The sequence below is a fragment of the Kryptolebias marmoratus genome, linkage group LG17 (genome assembly GCF_001649575.2).
Source record: "Kryptolebias marmoratus isolate JLee-2015 linkage group LG17, ASM164957v2, whole genome shotgun sequence".
Taxonomy (NCBI): Eukaryota; Metazoa; Chordata; class Actinopteri; order Cyprinodontiformes; family Rivulidae; genus Kryptolebias; species Kryptolebias marmoratus.
In genome coordinates this window covers 7,091,129-7,111,915 of record NC_051446.1, presented here as the reverse complement: position 1 = coordinate 7,111,915, position 20,787 = coordinate 7,091,129, and the positions used below count along the sequence as shown (strand labels likewise).

Sequence of the window (20,787 nt, the reverse complement as noted above, 5' to 3'; positions counted from 1 at the left end):
AACTGAACTCATTTAAAAGTTAGGTTGGGTGGGTTACTGAGAAGCTCTATAGAACTGCCTTTGTTTTGTCATTTTTATTCTTCACATTAAACAAATGCAAAAAATAAAAAAATAAATAAGTCCCAGAATTCAGTGTCTGCAGGGTTTTAGTTGGTTTAAATGAAACAATTTGTAATCGAGTAATCTGAATATGGAAAAGCTTTTAACAAAGAAAAACCCTGGATTTTTTTTTCTTTGCTTCCTGCTGAGAGAAAAAGCTTGAAAGAATATTAAGATGTTCTCGACAGAAACATTTTGCTGAGCTCTGTGAAAGAATGATCGCTGATTGCAAACTGGTTCGATCATGACTGGATGCAGCTGCAGAAACAAACAGGAAGTGATGGTGAGCAGCTCTGAAGGGTACCGGGATCTGTGGAGAAGTCGGCCCTATTTGCACTCAGTAGTTCTCTCTTCATCTTAGGAATATTATAGAAAGACACGTGTTACGTTTCCCACGCAGCCACCAAACAGGTAAATGCAACAGAACTTTAAGACCAAAACAGAGTCATTAGAAAATTGAAAAAAATAAAAATAAAATAATAATCACATCTTCAAGTAGGAATAATCAAAATAAAAATAAGTCACTTGACAATATTATTCCAAAGAGAATAATGAAACGGGCCCGACTCGGCTCCTGTCTTCACGCTGCTGGAGTTGAAAACAAACTGAAGACCCGACTCAATAAATACGTCTCACAGTTTCAGGTCTCCGTGTGGCCCAGAACGAGTTTCTCCTCCTCAGTGCTTCCTTTAAATCTGGCATCTAATTCAGACCGTGGAGCTGAGAAAAGCTGATCGCAGAAAGAAATGCCCAAACCTGTGAGACCCGGACCCGACTCAGGGTGCAGCCGCTCCAGCTGCAGGTCAGGAGGATGGTTCAGAGGGTCGGTCTCTGAAGGATTTGTCAGACCGGCCTTCCATCTCCCGCGCCAACTCCAACAGGCAGCTTGTGTTGTTGTGATTCCTGATTCTGGGTCGGGTTTCCCCCAGAGGTGTGTCCCGGCTCCTCCCGGCTCCTCCCGGCTCCTCCCGGACCCCCTCAGTGCTCCTGTTTGATGTAGTAGCTGCCTGAGCCGTTGCTCTCCTGGTCCGAGGCTCCCTGGGAGAAGGTGAACTCGTCCACCTCGGCCGACTCCTCCTTCATTCGCAGGAGAGACTCTGCAGGGAGGACAGAAGCAGGAGAGGAAAACAGGAGCAGAGGTGAGCCAGCGTGAAGAACACCAAGAGAACATCTCCACAGAACCAAAACATGCTCAGTTTAACTGGGATCCCTGGGAACTGAATGATGAGTGAGATTAAAAAACACGTCTACAAAAAAGTGCAGCGTCGGCACCATGGAGCTCCACACCGAGGCCCCGCCTCCTCCTTTATTCTCCGCTGAGCCTTGGAGGCTCTGGGTCCAGCCGCTTCTGTCATTAGTGTGACTTTACCTGATTTGTGGGTTTGACGGAGGTGAGTTTGGGGCCGAGAGGGCCCCTGTGCATGGTAACTGGGTGGACTCTGCTCTTCGTCCCCCGACAAGCTGCTCCTCCTCCTGCCTGCCTGACTGAAGTGCCGTCGACCAACCGGAATCTTCCTCTCTAAACACCAAGCCAGACTCAGGTCAGCTACCAGGGGCTTACTACACACGCGGGCTGAGTTCAGCTCCAATCAGGATCTCAGAGTTCAGTTTGTGAACCAGGAAGGAAAGTTAAAGAGGTTAGAGCTCAGGCGGAAACCTCCGATTTGACCTCGCAGTGAGAAACCCATCTGAATAAGCCCCTGGTAAGCTGTACTCAAACTGCCAGACCCCAGGAAGCAGAGGCATTGTTAGCTACCAGCATCAGAGCTGTGAAACAGTTTCACCACCCACAGTGAGTTGGAAAAGTATTCACCCCCTGACATTCTTTAATCTACAGTAGTTCGTTTAGATTTATTACTTCAACTGCAATCAAACTGAAAAGTCATTTCAATTCTAGTTTGTACAGCAGAGGAATATAAAGTCAAATGAAGAAAGAAACTCTTAATACTAAAATATATCAAACTAAAAAGTGGTGTGTACATATGCATTCATCCCCTTTGCTTTAAAGCCCCAATTATTACTTTTAGAAGCTACATAATTAGTTAAAAAAGATCCACCGGTGAGCAATCTAAGTGTCAAATGATGTCAGTATATATGAACACCTGTTCATATAGAGGTGTTCACTGGTAGGGTCCGGGTAGTTCAGGCTACTAACAAGCAATAAAGCATGAAGACCAAGGAACTCTCCGCGCAGGTCAGAGACAAAAGCTGTGGAGAAGAACAGATTAACTGTCTTGTAAAACATATCCCAAACTCTGAGCACCCCCACGGCGCACCTTTAAATCCATTATTTCAAAATGGAAAGATAATGTCATCACTGCACACCTGCCATAAGAGAGTCGGCCACTGAAACTTACAGAGCAGGTAAGGAGGGCTTTCAACATCCAGAGGGTCACAGATAACCCTGATGGAGTTTGGCAGCTCTTCAGCAGAGATGGGAGGATCTGTTCATAGGACCACTATGAGCTGAACAGAGTTGGGCTTTGTGGCAAAAAAATAAATTAATTAATTAAATTAAAAAAAACGTTGTTTAAAGAAAAAGATTGTTTTGGAATTTGTCAAAAGTCAAATTGGAGACTCCCCAACCATGTTGATGAAGATGCTGTGGTCAGATCAGACTAAAACTGACCATTTTATTCATGAGGAACAACACCATGACTAGAGCAAGCCTAACACCCGTCACCATCCCCACAGTGAGGCATGGTGGTGGCAGCATCATGTTGTGGGGTTGTTGTTGTTGGTTTTTTTTTGGTTTGTTTGTTTTAAATAACAAGTAGGAATTAACGGAAAGATGGACTGAGCAAAATATAGAGAAATTCTTGAGGGAAACCTGAGATCTGAGACTTGGACAGAGGTCCACCTTCCAGCAGGACAATGAGCCGAAACTCTCTGGTGAAGCAACGCTCCACTGGTTTAAGAAGAACCAGATTAAAGGTCCTGGAATGGTCCAGTCAAAACCCAGACCTCAATCCAAATATCTGGTTTGATTTAAAGATTGTTGGACACAAGCAGCACCCATCCAACCTGAAGGAGCTGCAGCAGTTTGGTCAGGAAGAATGGACAAAAGGTCCAGGTTAGATGGACCAGGATTATGGTGATGGAAATAAAGAGACTAGATGCTGGAACTGCAGTAAAAGGTGATGGCACAAAGTACTGACATAGAGAGCACATTACTTATGATCAGTTTTTTTTTTCCCCTTCATTTTTATTCATTTGGATAAGAACAAAATATGGTTTGCATATTTAAGGTGGTAGCCATGCTGTTTAAATCTAAAGATACGACCCCACAGGGGTGGTGAATACTTTTGCAACCCACAGGTAACTTTAATTTTGAAGCCACTTTTACAAAAGCCATTCACTTTACTTGCAGGGATTCACGACCTAAAATAAATCCAAACTGAATATTTTGGCTAATTCTTTGGGGGTAAACTTAATAATTAAAAGGTTTTTAATGGTTTAACTGCATTAACAAACTAAAATAAATGTTGATGTAATTTATGTTTATGTAATAAAAGTGTCACAATTATTATTTTTTCTATATTGAAATAAGAGAAATAGAGATAATAGAACCGATAATTCAAACTCAATCACTTCTTGTTTTCTTTTAAACGGGCTGCAGTTTCCACATTCAACCAGTAGAGGGATGGAAACCCTGGGTTTTACACAGTCAGCATCTCACAGCTACACACAGTTCAGCCAAACAAATTGGTTTAATTCAACATACTCTGAGTGTTCTGCAGATCAGAGAAAACAGCAAATATCACAACAACAAAAAAAAAAAAAACACTTATTTTAATAACAGCTTTAACATTTGTAACTTTTTGTATTTGTGGTACCAGAAGTTTCTGACCCAAGTTTTCACATCAGTTCACACTGGTAGTTTATTCTTCTGCTCACTAGCTGATGAGCAGGTAGTGTTAATGCAGCACTGTTTTTTTAAATCTTGTATCTGGATGTTTTCACTGATGTTCTACTGAATCTTTTATATCCCACTGTTTTATTTAGTCTGCTTCAGGGTTTTTTAAAAAGGAGAGGTTTGTAGTAATTCGCCACAAGTGATTTATCACATGCATAATGATGCTCATGAAACAAAAGCAGCTGCACACATAAGATGATTATGAACATTTCCCACAGGGTCTGATAAAAAACAGGTCCACTGTCACAGTGAACTGTAATATTTCTGCCTGCCACACCAGCTTTCCACCACTTGTTATAGAAGCTGGTGTGACGGTGCAGATGAAAAAGAAAAGGAAAAGGAGGAGGAGGAGGAGAAGGAGGAGGAAGGAGAAAGAGACAAACAGAGGAATTACTGACTTTTCTTTTGGCCTTTGTACTGAGGGGTCTTTTTCTTCTGCTTGGGCACAGACTGGGACATGTCTCGGTTACCTAAAACAGAAAACAAAAAGACACCGAGCCATGAGACACGATTAAACATCTCAACCTTAGCATGAAACAAGCACATCTTTCATCCCATACGGAGGATTGTTCACAGCAGTGATTTTAGTTTCTTACACAACGTTGTTCTTGAATTCATCGTGTTTATTGGTTACAATAAACAACTGATTTAGTTCAGTTTTCTTTTTGGTGTGACAACCTGTAAAATGTATGCAATAATTAACACGAGTAATTATCTGTGTGGGCTTGAGTTTGGCTGCAGGACCGGCTGTTTGTGTTTGTGACAGAAGCTCTTACTGGTGTCTGAAATAAAGATTTATTTATTAATGTCTGTAAATTGGATTGAGTTATAATGATTTTTGTGTTGGCTATTGTTGTTCATCTGTGGCGGCCATCCTAAACTGGATTGCCTCCAAAGATAATCAGAAGCAGATATACATCCAATGATTACTTTCAGAGAGTTTCATTAAAATCCATCCAGTGGTTTATGAGACATTTCACTAACATGACAAGCAAACAAACACATACAGACAAGGACGAAAACCATCATCGCCCTTTCACCTTTAGCAGCAGGTGATAAAAGTCTGGCGGCTCTGGTTCCTTAAAGTGCGATTTCTGGCTTTCACACAACAACAACAAACCAAGTAGATGCATGTGAAAAAGATGTAGTGACATATAAATAGGAAAGCATTGTGTTCTTACTCTGAGAGGCTGGTGGTTGGAGCTGGTAGCCCGTCAGCTGACACCAGCCCACTGGGTAGAGGTCAGGTGACTCACAATCCACCCACTGGTCATACTCATCCTCCCAGCCATCAAAGTGAATCCTTAGTAACCGGTGCACAATCCTTGTTACCGTGGCGACACACACCAGTCGTGGCTCCATCAAATCTACAGCCTCCAGTTTCATGCCTATCCTGAAACCGTGATTGGGAACCTCCTGGAAGGCGGGACAATAAAACAACTTCCTTATTTTACTAACTTACATAACAAAACCACAGCAAGTAAAAGCTACTGGAGAACGTATCCTTTAGGGGAGATTACTGATAAATCCAAAATGTTATTTGCACATCACATTAAGAATCAGCAAAAAAACCTCGCAGGAACAACTTTCAGAAAAGAGGGCAAAGCCTTAACACCCTACCTTGTTAAAGAGTTTGACAGGAGCAGCTACTGATCCTGTTTCTCTGAGGTAGTCAAACCATTTAAATGGTAGTTTAGTGTACCCTGGAGAGCAGAGTCAGTGATCAGAACAAGAGAATCCAAACAGTACCCTGGGTTCCGTGATCCTCTGTGGAAACGGGCTTAGTTACAGTCTAGAGGCTCGGTACCTTTGGGAGGGGTGAGCTCGATGTTGTTAATTTCACAGAAGCCAACAGGAAAGATGGACGGGGACGTGCCGTGGTAGCAGAACCAGTCTGACCCGTCCACAGCCTCTGAGCCGTCAATTCCAATCATAAGGTACCCGTCTGCCAACACCTGTAACAGCCCAGGATAAAGCTGTGTGAAGAGAGATAAAACCCGGTGCTACTCAACCTCTGATCGTGCGACAGCAGCAAACCTTTTTGACGGTGGCTACACAGATCGCTGAGAGATTGAGGGGGTCGATGGCTTCTAACTTCATCCCATCTTTGAACCAGTCCCCACTCTGGTCCACATCTTTAACCTGGAACACACACACTTTGTTGTGATGTTTTATCAAATATTTATTTAAAAAATAAATAAATAAATAAATAAAAGAAACATTTGATATGAAATGATAAAGGCGTGTTTTTAATGCTCAACACTGAGCCAATTATGTTTTTGGTTGTGTCTGTGTGTATGGCTTGTTGTCGTGTTAGTTGAACAGCTTATGAACCAATGGACAGATTCTCATGAAACTGGTTAGATGAACATCTACAACTGATGAACTTTTGGAGTCAACCCAATTCAGCATGGCTGTCGCAGCTACGCGACATTAGCAAAACACAAAAACGGCTGCACCTCAATGTGTTTTCACAGATATTAAGCTAAAATCTGATGCGGTAGTAGCTGAGAATCATCCAAACTAAACACTATGAGAACTAATTGGTTGTGCAATATCTTAAGATCACACATAATAATTTCGAAGTTTGATCAAAACAGCTGAAGCTTAATTTCTCAGACAATCTTAGTTTAAAACTCTGGTATAAAAGGCAGCAAGCAATATGGACTTTAATTTAAAAGAGGTTTTTATCCTTATACCATTGTCTTTGATACTGATCTAGTCACGAGACACATAATTTTGTTCAATTGTGTTTTTCTTACAATTATAATGACAACAAGGATAGCTTGAAGTTCACAACTGCTCTGATAAACATTGTGGGTGCTCTCAGTGTGTTCACATCACTGCATTTTCTCCTTCGTGCCATCAAACACTAGAGGTAAAAACATCTCACCTGACAAAGTTTGAACGGCACACACATGAAAATAACTTTAGGGTATCGCGAGTCCTATTCTTTCCCCAGAAAAGCATGTTTTGTTTTAGTCATCACATCCATAAGCCTTACAAAGTGTTGTGAGGTGATTCTTCAGGGAAGGACATCTGAAGATGAAAAGTTTGTCTGACTGACCCTTAAGATGGATGCTTGGACTTTGGTGGAGAGACTTGGCATTAAGGCTGTTTTCACCTGACAGTCCAGTAGACTCGGTTCGATTGGGGACCAAAATTGCAACATTTGTTTCCATTTTCAGCTGCTGCACTTTGCATTCACACTGCACTGAGTCAATCGAGCCAAACCCATTGAGCAACCCCTCGCCTGTGGTGGCGCTGCACCAAGAACTACTGAAGGAAACGACATGAAAACCTCTGAAGAAGACACAGAGTACAACTTCCTTCTTCTGGAAAAGTAAACAAAACTGGAGTGACATCAAATTTTAATGGTTTTAGGATTTCTTGACTCCACATCTAACCACAAGCCGTTTCTTCCGCTAGTGGTAGAAACGGCTATTTGTTTTGGTTGTATTTACCCAGAGGGCCCTGTGCTATAGTCCGCTTCCTCCTTTTGGAGAGGTCTCCAGTCCGCTTGCATTCACATATGGGCCTGGTCCCAATACTCCCACTACACCCTACGCCCCTCTATGAAGTGTTCACTCAGTCGAAGTGCACAGAAGGGTTCGTGTGCGCAGGTTACAAGCATGCAGACATTGGAGAATTAGGACAGTACAGGTTACATCTTTGACTCGTGCCTCTGTGTCGTAACTGCGACATCCAACATGGCAGACTGGTCACTGTTTTGGCATTTTAAGAAGGTGAGAGTAGAATTTTAAAAGTACAGTATAGGTATTTTTGCTTTTCAAAGTCATTGCAAGAAATATTTGGCTGTTCAAATGTGTTTTGTTATGACTTCTTGAATACGGAGCAAAGTTTGATCGTATTCACACCTGTATAGCAGAGTGAAACAAGAATTATTTCAATACTTTGCAATTAAAAACTGCTTTTTTCGTAACAGACGCAGCTTGTTCTGTCACCACTGCCATATTTCCACCTTTTAATTCAAAACCCTTTTATTATCAATAAAGACAATAAAAAAAATAATTATCAAAACGTCACATGCAGCAATGAATTGTGGGTAAATACTTCGCCGAAGTCCGCCTGGATGCAGGCTTAGCCGAAGGGCGGATGTAGTACACAAAGGGGGCGGGGCTAAAGAGCCCACAGAGAATTGGGACACACCAAGTCCTTCAGCATGAACGCGCATTTGAAGGACACGAGGGTGGAAGTGCGAGTATTTGGACTGGGCCACGCATTCGAACCATGCCAGAGTTCACTTCAACCGAACCGAGACCTAGGGGCGACTGTGGCTCAGTGGGCGGAGTAGTTGTCTTTTAATCGATAGGTGCTCCTGTGACATGACAATGTACCTCTGGGCAAGGCACTTAACCCGAAGTTGCCGACAAATCTGCATATCGGTGTATAAATGTGTGAGTGTTTTTGAGTGTGAATTGGCTCTTGTATAAAGCGCTTTGAGTGGCACTATACAAGTTCGTTTACCATTTTTTAGGCGGACCAGAGTTCGCTTTTCTGGTCCACATCAGAGTTCGATTGTGCATTCACACCTCCCCAAACAAACCAGACTTTTTAGGCAAACAAACTAGAGTTTGATTAAAGCGGACTAAACATGGCTGGTGTGATCCATTAAAAAAAAATCAGCATTTTGGATGACTTATTTAAAAAAAAAAAAAAATATTGATTCAACCCACTGTTTCAATTGTTTTCAAAAGCATATAACATATACATATACAAGTTTGCATTACCTTCTGAAAGTACTGCGAAGGAGCATCAACTTGACCCTCAGTTTTCTTTGTAACATCTGGATAAACAAAGAAATAAACAAATAAATAATTATAATAAAGAAAGGCATTTTATTTAACAGCTTAACATCATGGTTTTGTCCTTGTACCTCTAGTACATATGCATTTTATTTTAAATTGCAAGGGTTTTAATTTATTTGCACTTTTCTCCCCACCAAGTCCTATAGCATAAAATAGGACTTGTATTTCTAAAACAAAGACCTCCATAACTTGATGTATGTAGGTTAGGACTGAAACGATGCATCAAGTAACAAAAAAAATCTAGCGGGAAAAAAAAAAAAAAAGTGATTCAAAATGTTGTTTAATCCACATGACTATGTAGCTGGTTGTCACGTTTCACAGGGACAATATTATTATTATTATTATTATGCTACACTCATACTCTAAGACCCTCTTCAGAGATGGCACTAAAATCCATCCTTAGCCATTTGACTGCATTGGATAGCACTAAATACAGGTGTGTATCAACATACACTTCAAAAGAGGTTTATTCAGGCCACTTTTTGGGGTGGTCTGGACTCCTTTTATCTACATGTTTGGCAGTCTGAACACAATCTTTCCTGAGCCTTGATGTAGGACCTCCTACTCAGGTGACATGACCTCGCAAAATCACAAGCAGCAAATTTGTTACTCAGGAAAAAAATAAAAAATAAAAGTCCACTCTGTTGGTTTATCTGTTCCGATTGTTTTCAGAGATGACTGGACCCCCGCTGTGGTCACTGTATAGTAAAATATGCTGTGTCAGTCGCAGAACAATCTGAGCAGCATTATGTCACATTATATTAACTTAATTAAACACTGTACACTTCAAATACAGCAATAAAGTGCAAACAAGAAGATGTTTTAACCTGGAGTTTCAAACTAAAGCAAATTAGAGTCTGGCTATGTAGCTTTGTTTAAGTTCCAATTTATTATTATTTATAGAAACAAAGTTGATGGAAGTCTCTATTACATTTGTTTTTTATTGTTTGTTTGTTTAATATGATACAATTGTTAACAAAAATGTCAATCTTGTGAAGCAAAAAGCTCTGAACGAATTAAACAACACATAATAAACCCTCTGAGCTAAACAGATTCAGTGTTCATAATGTCCCAAACTCACACACATAAAAAAAAAGTTTTTAGTCTCCATAAGGCACCATAAAGACAGGAAAGTGTTGCTGGATGTTTCCCCAAACACACCTGACCGTTTGAAGCGGTGTCCAATGCTTCGTGACCAGCCTATATTATGGATGAGGGGGCTGTACATGTGGCACCAGAAGTCATCCAAGCCGTCCTGGCTCTCCTCGTACACCAGCCTGAGGCGACCTCCGATCACCTGCTCCACCAGTGCCACCCGTGTCCGGCACAAGTAGTTCTTATCCACCACCTCTACTCGCATCAATTTCTTAAATGGAAACTGCATGTTCTCATAAACCTGAAGTTCAAAGAAAGAGGAGGTTGATAATTTCAAAAAACGAGTCAAATCTAATATCAGAAGGTTAAAACATTGTAATTGGATGGCTGAGTAAGATATTAAATGTCAGATACATCTGGTGAGGTATTTAAAGTTAAATTCTAACAAGTGCGAGGAAGCTGAGTGGCTCACCTTGGCATTAAAATCGGGTGGCAGTGTTTTTGCTCCAGTGAGACGCTTCACAAGAAAGACTTTCCAGTTTGAGTACTTATGTTGTATACCTGGAAGAGACGTCACAAACATCGTGGCAACAATTACTGTCGACATTCAGGAGAATCAGCAGCCTCAAAACTACGTTTTCACTAGGTTTTAACACCTACTTTTTGGAGGTACGAGGGGTTTGTTGCTTGAAGCACACCAGCCCACTGGGTGCACCTCAGGGACGCACAAGTTACACCAGAAGTCTTTACTACTGTCGTTGTCAAAGCCCTCGTACCGGAGAAGTGCCTTGAACCCTGCAGAGGGACAGGAAACACCACCTCAGACCTGGTGCTAACATGAGTGATCTGATCACAAGTACAGGTCTGTCCACACCGGGCGGTAAAATGTGTCAGTGAATCGATCTCAGGAGAGCAAATGACAATAATTATTACTGTCACCACCATGTTGTCATATTAGTAAACATCTAAAAATACACGTTTTGTTTGTCATACATCTTTGCTCTGTCATCCCCAGTGAGGCCAGTCAAACCCGAAGTGGGCTGCTTGTGACAAAGGCCCCTCCGGGATACACCCAACTCAAAAACCAATGCCCACCCCACCAAGCCAGGCCAACCATCCCAAGCAAGATGTGCTTAAGAGTTTATTGTAGGGGTGTAATGAGACAAGACGACACAAGTAACTGGGTTCATCAGACTGAGACAATATTTTAAAGATGAAATATATGCTTACAAAAAAAAATCCTTTTCTTAAGCACATAAAGATTGTTCAGCCAGAACAAACAGTGATCACGATAATTTATGTTTATTAAAAAAATACCTACAGTATATTTATATCTTCGATTTTTAAAACTAATTTCTGCTTAAGACATTTCCATACCAACCTTGCAATCAATATCTAAACTTAACACTACAAAGATTTCACATTAATATTAAAGAGAAAAAAAAACACACACACAAAAAGATAATAAGAATAAAAGAAATTCATGAAGACACTCTGTAGCTTGCATGGAGGAATCTGATTTTGTCACCACCTCCACCTTATCTCGAAGTTTGACTCTTTTTTTCTCAACTCAAATAGAGTGACGAGAAGTTCAAACTTAATTTTCTCAGCTTCAAAGTCAGCAAATCACCGTGTGAACTCAGCATTCAGTCTATTCTGTTTTCTAAACGAATGCCCAGAGACAGAGATTCAACCTCCCACCTTTTCAAAGCTCCTGCAGTGGGAGGCTATAGGGGGGAGGAGGAAGCTGCTCTCAAAACACAGCCTGAGTGATGTGACCATGCTGGTCCCTGTGCCTGACATTTCTGTTTGAACTGCTGCCACACAGTTTAAACACCAGACCAGAATTAAAACACCGGACAAAATCAGTTGGTTGTGCTTTGCAAGACAATTTTCAACTCAATGACCTTGTTTCATCCTTAGTTGATTTTTTTTTTTTCCCTGATAGACCTACCTGCTAGCTTTACAACTTCTGCAATCCAGTACACCTTTGTAGAGAGGTTAGTGTCAGAGTTGGGCACTTCAATCCTCACTCCCTCTTCTATGTCCCCCCAGCAGGTCCCCATAGGGGCCTGAAGCACAGGGGAAGAAGTGAACTTATCCAGCCAAGAGAGGAGGAAATCGTGAATCACCACCTCGGGTTCAGGTTTAACTTACATGTTTGAAACAGCTGACAGGGGCTCCCACCGTGTTATTGCTACAGATATACTTCCCCCAGTCGAAGCTCTCTGCAGGGACCGCTAACAGAAGGTGCAGAGATTGTCAGGTCTGAACATGTTAACCCATTACATCACGACTGCCTTTTGGGGACTTACCAGCTTTCGACTTGGCCTGGTTCTGCTGACTTGCTTGGTACTGGGCGTAAGCTGCCAATTTTGCCATGAGAGGTTGTTTCTGCAAGACTTTAGCTTTTTTTGTGGGAGGCTTGCCCTTATATAAAAAAAAAATAAAAAATCAAAACAGGCATCAATATAGTTAAATATTAGCCTCAGGCAAATAGAAAATCTGAATATATTCACCTGTAATCGTGCCAAAATGCTAGCTTTTTTAGAATTTGAGGAGTAACTCCTGGAACAAGATACGCTGCAGAAGCGTTTGGTTTTGGAGTAAAAAGCATCTCGTACTCCAACCATCCCACACATTTCACAGGTGGCTGTGAAGAACAGACAACAAATTCAGAGTACAGCTCCTGTAATGCAGAAGAATTACTCTCGGAGGACGCTCAATCATCTGGTTGGGTTTCATGGTAAAACTTAAAAACAGCTTGAATTTTTCTTTCTGATCAAGTAGAAGAAGAAAATATGGACAGTAAAAAAAAACGGTTGGTAGTGTTCTAACTCAGGTTCTCTACAGCATCTTCACCCTTTATATCCATTATGTCAAAGGACTGACATCACAGTACACCTGACATGGAAACTCTTAAAGGTAAAGTTGTGTTAACTTGTGTTGACCAAGCAATGACTAGGTACTATGGCTTTAAAAGCCTATGTGTGTATGGCCACACTGATTAAGCCTTAAGATGTCAAATTCAAACTAGAGTTGGGCAACTGGACGAATATATTGACCATCAGCAACTGGAGTCCATCAATAGTCGTTTTCTTTTTATTGAAGGAATGATTCCCCCCCCACACACATACACACACATTATCCCTTAGTTTAAAAGGGATAATTTGGTCATTTCTGAAGTGATGTTTTGTCAAATAGCAATGAATAGTTAGTACCTTGTCAGTTGTGAAATCAGTCATCGAGAACAGAGTAATGGAAGGATGTAAGAGTTCACCTAAAAGTCAGGATAATGGCTCAAAACAGATTGCTCAAAAATGACATACTGATGTGAAATAATGCTATATTACCTAATATTAAACCCCTACACGTTTGCATGAAACCTCTTTCATTTTTGGTTTGTCCCTATTTACGCAACCAAACAATGTCCATGTTACGATGCAAATGTGTGTGTTCTGAGGCTGTTGAATGTCCATCAGGAGTTGAATACGCTTTTGGTCTGACAAGGCATGCTGAAACGATTTTACAGTTTTGCTTTTTGACAGACACTATTATAAGAATTTTCTCACAATGTAAAACTACAAAAAATAGGTGAATTTTCTGCAGCATTTTGCACAGCCATTCTTTGAAAATCACTGCTTATTTTTGTGTTTGTTGCCCACCTTCATCCACACAACACCATCCTCAGCTAACGCTAACAACCTCTCCCCATTTACGACTTGATCTCCTGGAGTACGCTCTAGAAATGATGCTGATCTGGTAATGGCTTTATGAGAAAGCTAGAACTGACAAATGATTAACAAAGATTCTGCTTAAAAAAAAAAACAACTTAGCTGTCAGAAAAAATAATAATATTTTAAAAAAGCAACAACAAAGTACCAAGTGTGATTTCTTTTTTTGTTGTTGTTTGTGATCTTCCTCCCTCAAAATAAGAAATGTGATAATTTCTGAGGCATTTTGCAAAACCAGAATTATCAGAAAGCCAGTTTCACTTTCTTGATTTTTGTTTTCCTCCTCTTTCTTTGTTTCCAGAGCTTTATAAAAGAAGCAGTAAAGACATTTCCATGTACTGACCCATTCCAGCTTTGCCATCTGGGTAGGTGTAGACCTGGCCGTTGTTCTTGATGATAGGAAGGCTGGCAGGGATGGAGGGCACCACCTCATCTTCACTATCCTCTGAGCTGGAGCTGCTGGTCGACTCCTCGCTGCAGCTGTCGTAGCCATCGTACATCCCAAACGAGTCTCTCCGCTTCCGATCTGAACGTTGGGAGCGTTCAGCCTTCACGTGTACAAACAGGCACACAGTAAGTGACTAAAGTCTTGCTGTCCTCAGTCATAAAAAAGAATAAACACAACCACAGAAGTCTGACAAAAATCTGAGATCTGCAGATAGCAGTAAACTATCATCAAGGTAGGTGCTTCAAAATAATTTACCAGTTATCAAGTAACCTTTAAAACGCGTCAGAGATAAAGATTTAACTCAGTGTTAGTTTATCTTGGATTCTTTGGACCTTAATGTTGGCTCTGGACGTTGTGAAAGATATTTATGAAATCCCAACAGGACAAGGTACACCGCTGTGAAAAATCAACCACACCGGCTGCTTCAGGTCAGGTCTAATTACTTTTAGGATATTTGGAGACTCTTTTCTCTTTCTTTACTTATTTTACTTTCTCTACAACAGAGGGACTGTGTCAGAAGCTTATTATATGGCACAGACAGTGCCTTATTATCAAGCACTGCAGTTTAAGCATACTTCAGATTATGGTTATTTGCTACCAATACATTTTTGTATTTCTTACAAAAGCTACAAGAGGAATAAAGATTGCAGCAGACTGATTTTCAGAGCATGAATTTGTATAATTTCTTCATAAAGCACAGAAAATAGTGCTATGTTTTAATCTTAATGTTAGACTTTTAAAATGACAACAAATTAATAATATAAACAATAAAAAAATAGAGATTCTGCACATTTAATGAATAAACTTATTGTTTTTTAGTTTCGGATAGAGGGAATTTGTAAGCTTAATATATATTTGTGTACTCAATTTTGAAATGGAAACGTGGCTTGCAAGAATAAAAGGTATTTTAGTAAAGTGATGCTCATTTCAAGATAGTTTATTTTTCGTGAGAACGTTTAAGCATATTTGTCAATAAACATTTAACTCAGGCATTTATCTTTTGCCGTAAGCCACAAGTCCTTGATTTAAAAAGTGAAATAACTCTTCAACAATTAAAGAACAACGTACATGTTACTATTTTGCCGCCTACTTAGAAGCAGTCATCTATTTCTGCTCTTTCTGCCGCCGGAACAGCGTTTAAATGTTTACTGCTGCTTACTTCCTCTTCAGTTTATTACAGGGGGGGTTTTAAACTAGCCGGGGGACATAAAAGTAAGAGGAAAAAATATGTGTGTGCTGTTGAAGTCATTTCAAACCTAATTCAGAACTTCCAAGTAAAAAAGCGCATTAAAAATAAGCGGAAGATAAGAAGGGACTTGTTCCAAATAGTTTGTAGTGGCTTGTTGCGCTAAGTAGCGTTAGCACAACTAGCTAGCGGAAACCCGTTCTTACAGTTTTAATTCATAAAGTCAAAGCGCGTTTTACACATGCGTAGCAAACCTGCATTTACTCACGTGAAGTTAAAGCCAACACATGTTTTACTTTTTTAAAGGGGTGCTTTATAAAACATATCGCTGACTGAACCATTAGCTAGCTACCATAAACAAAATAACAACAAAGGGAGAGCGCTAGCTTAATGCAAGATCCTCAAGAGTCGGAGGCCCCAAAAATGTTTCAAACTCACTCACCAAATCCCGTGCGTCTTCCATCAGCCCTTCATATAGAGAGCTTTTAATTTACTTTTTTCTGCCCGATGCAAATAAAACTCCCACGCTGTGGACAGTTGTGGCTATAGAAAACTAAGGTCTAAATAAATACTACTAAGCAGGATATCAACAAATTACTCTGCCCCTTCTGCGCATGTGCGAGTGTAACCTACTTTCATGTGATTGGTCAATCCCGAATGGAGGTCATCGACCGAAGCAAAAACAAAACAGCGACTCTGCAAAGGAAGTCATTTATTGTAATATAGGTCAATCTTTTACACTTCAGAAAAACAAACTGTCCTTAGCTTATTAAACAGTAAACTCCACATTTTCAATCTGAACACAGTCTATGGATCACATTCAGTAATATTACATGTTTTATTCCCAAAATATAATATTTTACAGAGCCCAATATTTCTAACTTAAATAAACACTCTGAGAACAAAGATGCGTCATCAACTACAAACATGTTAACCTCTGGCAGCCTTTGATATTTTGTACCACAGTATTTTTTAATAATATTAACAACCTTTGTTTGATTTTTTTTAAACACAAAAGATTGTAACAGCTTTCATGCAAAGCAGCATTGGGTGTAAGAGAACTGCACAAAGGCAAAACAATGAAGGGAATATTGCTGAAGGAGCTGTGAGGCACGTGGCTCCATGATGAGGATGTATGTGGTTGAGTTTGGGTCAAACATGGAAACCTCTTTGTCGTCTGGACTGACGCTGAGGGGCGAATGGTCGGCTCTGTGAGACAAGGGGAGACGAGGTGATCGTCGTGAGCACATCCTGTACCACAGATTCACTCACTGCTCACAGCAACAAACAATACCTTGTTGGTTTCAGAGCAGCTTGTCCACCGTGACATCATCAATACTTTCTGAGATTGACGCAGCTTCTGAGATACACAAAAGTAAACAATCAGACATCAACAGGCTGAAAAACTGCACTTTGTTTATCCACACTAGAAGAGTAAAAGTGCTGTTTGAGCTAAAAATGAAGCTCTATGAATTTATGTTACAGGCCTGAAAAAGATGAAGACAAACTCTTCGATTTGCTTTTTTATCAATCTGCTGCCAAAGGTGATAATATTTTTGCCTGTGTGTGTCTGTCTATTAGCAAAATATCTCATGAACCACCGGATGGATTTTAATAAAACTCTCAGAAAGCATACATTGGCTATAACTCCGTTAGTTTTACAGGTAATAAGCTAAAATTTGATGTGGTAATAGCTGAGAGTCATTCACAACACAGACTCTGAGTGTGACATTTTGTGATATGTAAAATTAAGATATAAAAGTTATTTTCAAGGTTTTACCAGAACGGCTACAACTCCATTGTTGGCATGAAAGACGGAGGGCGATATGCATCCTTAGTGCACCATTTTATGTTCTCTCATGTTGAGCTCAGTGTCAGCGCAAAGGAACAGAAGATTTTAACTTTAACACTCAATGACAAAGTGTATCTTTGCAACTGTCCATCTGTATGCTTGTGCTCGAACAGGACTAAAAAACTCCACTCCAGGTAGATCTATGCACTTCCTTTCAGCCGTGCATGGTCTCTTGGGTAAATTCTGCACCAGCTAAGCAAACAGGAAGCTCAGGAGGGAATGCAACACGGTGAGCGAAGACATTACAAAGTGTGCAGCTGATGCTGTGGTTTGCCACGGGTGTGCATCACGTCAGTTTTGTGTATGAGACAAACTCCGAGAGCTGTCAATGCAACAGAGTATAAATACGTAGTTATCATGTTTCATACTATAAAACAAGAATGTCACACTCCACATTAGATCTGAGAGTCTCCACTCACCTGATAAACTGATACAAGAAAGACTGAGCTCTGAAGAAGCTCCTTTTACATCGTCCTGCAGAATAACAAAAATCACAAAACAGGGAGACGTTTTAAAATGATCTGATTGAAACAGATGTAAGAAGCTCAATTATCAAAAATGATTGATACAATGAACACAAATCCTCACTTTTAGGCGCAATGACTGTCTTATAGAATCACATTTTAAGTCATCAGTGGTACTGAGACGTTATTGTTGAAATTGATTTCATGGAAAATCAGTTACATGACCTTTAAACACGTACAGTTTGATTTAATTTCCACCACTCTGTCGAGGTGATTAAGTCTTTTTTTGTCAGTGACTCCAAGCACTTTAAGACCTGTGATATAAGAGAAACTGATCAAATTGTGAATGCACATTCTAGACACAGGGGAAGAAAGAAATCCTGTTGTTCCTTCAGGGTTTGATTTATTGTTTCAAATCAAAGTGCCAGATAAAACTAAACATTTTCTAAAATGTTTATACCAGCCACACCAGTGGCAGATAAGACAAATAAAATACAGCTGAAATCTCAAGGATAAGCTAGAATGTGAAGGCCACGTTAAGGCTATTTTCTCAAAAGATCTAACAATGAAGTTAATTTGTTGACATAATTGCAGCCTGATATCATCTGTGAGAGGTCTTGTGTCTCCATAGATGTGATTAAATAAACCTTTGACACCTATACAACAGCAGCTTGTTTGTAACTAAAGCACTTAATAATAAACTTGCAGCCTTGAGTAAAACTGATATTTCATCCAATCTCGGTGTGTTTCACTGACTCACCAACATTCTTTGGAGACAGCCAAGATTGTCCCCCTCCGTTCTCCCATTTAACACTTCCTGGAAGCTGACTGCATGCCCCAGTCGTATGAGCTCCTCACCAATGTCCACAGTCTGTGGTGCACAGGTGTGGTGTTCATTTTAAGCATGAAGTGAACACAGGGAAAGGACATCTAGATAAGTAAATGTTTCAGAAGCAGTCTTACCTTTCCGTTGCTATTGTCAAAGAGCTTGACACTGGGCCAGGAGGAGATCTCAGAGTGGGAGTAACTGTAGAGTTTGGCCTGCAGGGGTCTCCAATCAGCGCAATGCGCCAGCCTTTCAAAGTCATCCAGGGCTGCCTCGGACCACAAGTCTCCTGAAACAGCAGGAAGCCCAGTGAAACACTCTGCCTGGCAAAGAGGCTAAAACCAGATCATTCTCAGTCATTTGTTCAGCTTTTACCTTTTGGCCTCACTCCTGCTAAACTGCACTCAATGGCTTGGAATGGTAAGCTGAGGAAGTCGCTCCTGGAATTTAAACGCAGCAAATGCAGACGAATTTTAATAAGTTCTTAACCCGGCGCAACATACAAATGTGCAATCTGCAGCGATGGCACCGCACAAGAAAAGAAACTGAGTGAAAGAATCCCATACGTGTGGAATTTCATTGGGCGAAGGCTGTTGGAGACTAGTTGGTGACTCAAAATTGTGACAAAATAGTTTAATTTAACATTTCAGTCTCACTGAATTCTGAATGTTTGCGACCAAGTGACCAGCGAGCCACGTGGCCGCATTTTTGAAGGGCCAGTTTTTAAAAATCGCGTCCTATTTTCGTGCACGGCTTCTAGGCCATGCACGTCATTTTGTTGCCTAACTCCACCTTTTTACCCATTTCAGCAGCTGACCCCACATTTATGATTTAAAATGCTGGAGTACACTTTTGAAATGAAGACAGGCAAATTTGGACCAGTTTTGTTAAATCATAATTTTTTTTTTTTAATCACTGAGTGGTTTTTCGACCTGGATATTTGCCTCATCAAATATTTTGCAACATTTTGGAGGATCGCAACACATAATCCAAGTGCTACACGTAGTGCAACATCTCAGTTTTAGCATTAACTATTGAAGTCAACCCTGTTTGCCTGTTAGCAAAATATTTCATGAACCACTGGACAGATTTTAATGAAACTCTCAGAAAGTTATTACTAGATGTACATCTACAACTGATTACCTTTTGGAGTTAATCCAATTCAAGATGGCTGTCACAGATAATTAATATTAGCAAACTCAAAAATGGCTATAATTCAGTCATTTTTTTGAGATATTGAGCTAAAATTTGATGGGGTAGTAGCTGAGAGTCAGTCACAATGCATACTTTGAGCGTGACAACTCATGAGATTGCGCATAATGTTATTTTTAAGGTTTGACCGAAACAGCTACAACTCCATAATTTCTCATCATAAAATGATTTTAGTCTAAAACTTTAGCATGAAAGGCGGCAGGCGATATGCATTCCGTGAAGGAGTGCTGAGCCTTTATTTATTTATATGTCTTTTCTCCTACAAGTCAAACCCTTCATTGTGACGTCTCTTACCTTAAGCGCCGCAGGCTGGTTCGAGGCAGCTCCCCATTGTCGCCAAAGTCTACATAGTAAAGGTCTACTACATCTGAGCCCAGGACTCCCAGCACCTTGGCCCTGTTCCACGTACCATGGTCTCGGTACGGAGCTGCCACGATGTCCCCAACAACAATTGTCTCGACTCGCTGCTCCTACAGATCCACAACATGAGCTGTGTTAATAAACTATAAACACAGGGAGGATATGTAAACCTGTGAATACACAGTGGAGAGAGAGGTACTGAAAAATAAGAACCATAATGTTGGAATAATCTGAGCCACACAAAACCAGTTTATGTAAGGTAAATCTGACTGAATCTAATAGCTAATGTAGCTACAGTCAGTTTTAAACTATCAGGACATAACAGAAAATCATGTGGCCCTACACAAAGTGGTAACTACAAAGCAACATTACTCCCTAAGCTTGTTGAGCTGAAACTGAGTTTGCAGTGTCCCAAACCTGATTACCATGGTTACATACAGTGAACTCATAAACTGCTCCCAAATAGTTTATGAGTTTCAATTGCCTGAACAACCCATTCACTACTTATTTAAAACTACTATCACAAAACGTACTTTCACAGAAAACACAGCAGAAACATTTAATCAAATCTACTCTTCTTCCTCGCCCTTAAACTATAATGACGTAGATAAGTTGGTAGATGAGTTTCAGTGCAAACTTTCAGTTATCATTGATTACATTGCCCCCATTAAAGTGAAAGTTGTGTCTGGTAGGAAGAAATCTCCATGGAGAAATGCACAAACAGTTCAATCTGCAAAACAACTCTGCCGTAGGGCTGAACGAAAAT

At 40.4% G+C, this 20,787-nt stretch overlaps 2 protein-coding genes across 6 annotated transcripts in view; both read right to left on the bottom strand.

Annotated features, from left to right (window-relative positions):
• Window positions 1–6: 6 nt before the first annotated feature.
• On the bottom strand, window positions 7–15,922 carry mbtd1 (mbt domain containing 1). Of its 4 annotated transcripts, XM_017437051.2 has the most exons (17): window positions 15,750–15,922; window positions 14,017–14,221; window positions 12,459–12,592; window positions 12,255–12,369; window positions 12,097–12,179; window positions 11,894–12,011; window positions 10,600–10,734; window positions 10,412–10,500; window positions 10,006–10,240; window positions 8,767–8,822; window positions 6,053–6,157; window positions 5,823–5,970; window positions 5,636–5,718; window positions 5,197–5,431; window positions 4,414–4,485; window positions 1,469–1,618; window positions 7–1,196 (listed from the first exon to the last, which is right to left on the bottom strand). In XM_017437051.2, the coding sequence occupies exons 1-17, from the start codon at window positions 15,768–15,770 to the stop codon at window positions 1,078–1,080; spliced, it is 2,103 nt and encodes a 700-aa protein (XP_017292540.1). In that variant the 5' UTR covers window positions 15,771–15,922; the 3' UTR covers window positions 7–1,077. The 4 variants fall into 4 exon arrangements, with proteins under 4 accessions (XP_017292540.1, XP_017292542.1, XP_037836929.1 ...); XM_017437053.2 differs by lacking the exon at window positions 1,469–1,618; XM_037981001.1 differs by having other exon boundaries at window positions 1,196–1,618.
• An 80-nt stretch (window positions 15,923–16,002) lies between these two features.
• tdrkh (tudor and KH domain containing) overlaps window positions 16,003–20,787 on the bottom strand; it is a 14,943-nt gene continuing 10,158 nt past the window's right edge. The window contains exons 8-15 of one of the 2 annotated variants that reach the window (XM_025010806.2): window positions 19,956–20,131; window positions 18,825–18,889; window positions 18,587–18,738; window positions 18,384–18,494; window positions 17,863–17,937; window positions 17,579–17,633; window positions 16,602–16,667; window positions 16,003–16,516 (exon numbers count right to left, since the gene is read on the bottom strand). In XM_025010806.2, coding sequence (XP_024866574.1) covers window positions 16,612–16,667; window positions 17,579–17,633; window positions 17,863–17,937; window positions 18,384–18,494; window positions 18,587–18,738; window positions 18,825–18,889; window positions 19,956–20,131 — 690 coding nt within the window. In that variant the 3' untranslated portion in view covers window positions 16,003–16,516; window positions 16,602–16,611. The remainder of the gene's footprint in view (window positions 16,517–16,601; window positions 16,668–17,578; window positions 17,634–17,862; window positions 17,938–18,383; window positions 18,495–18,586; window positions 18,739–18,824; window positions 18,890–19,955; window positions 20,132–20,787) is intronic. The other variant, XM_017437048.3, reaches the window with a different exon arrangement.

What these genes read in the sequence shown, in the direction of transcription:
- mbtd1 (XM_037981001.1), bottom strand. Translation starts at nt 15,770, where the DNA reads ATGGAAGACGCACGGGATTTG. An exon ending in CTGTCAGCTGTTTCAAACAT is followed by an intron (nt 12,012 to 12,096) that starts GTAAGTTAAACC and finishes CCTGTGCTTCAG; the next exon opens with GCCCCTATGGGGACCTGCTG. An exon ending in GTACAAAGGCCAAAAGAAAA is followed by an intron (nt 1,619 to 4,413) that starts GTCAGTAATTCC and finishes CTTGGTGTTTAG; the next exon opens with AGAGGAAGATTCCGGTTGGT.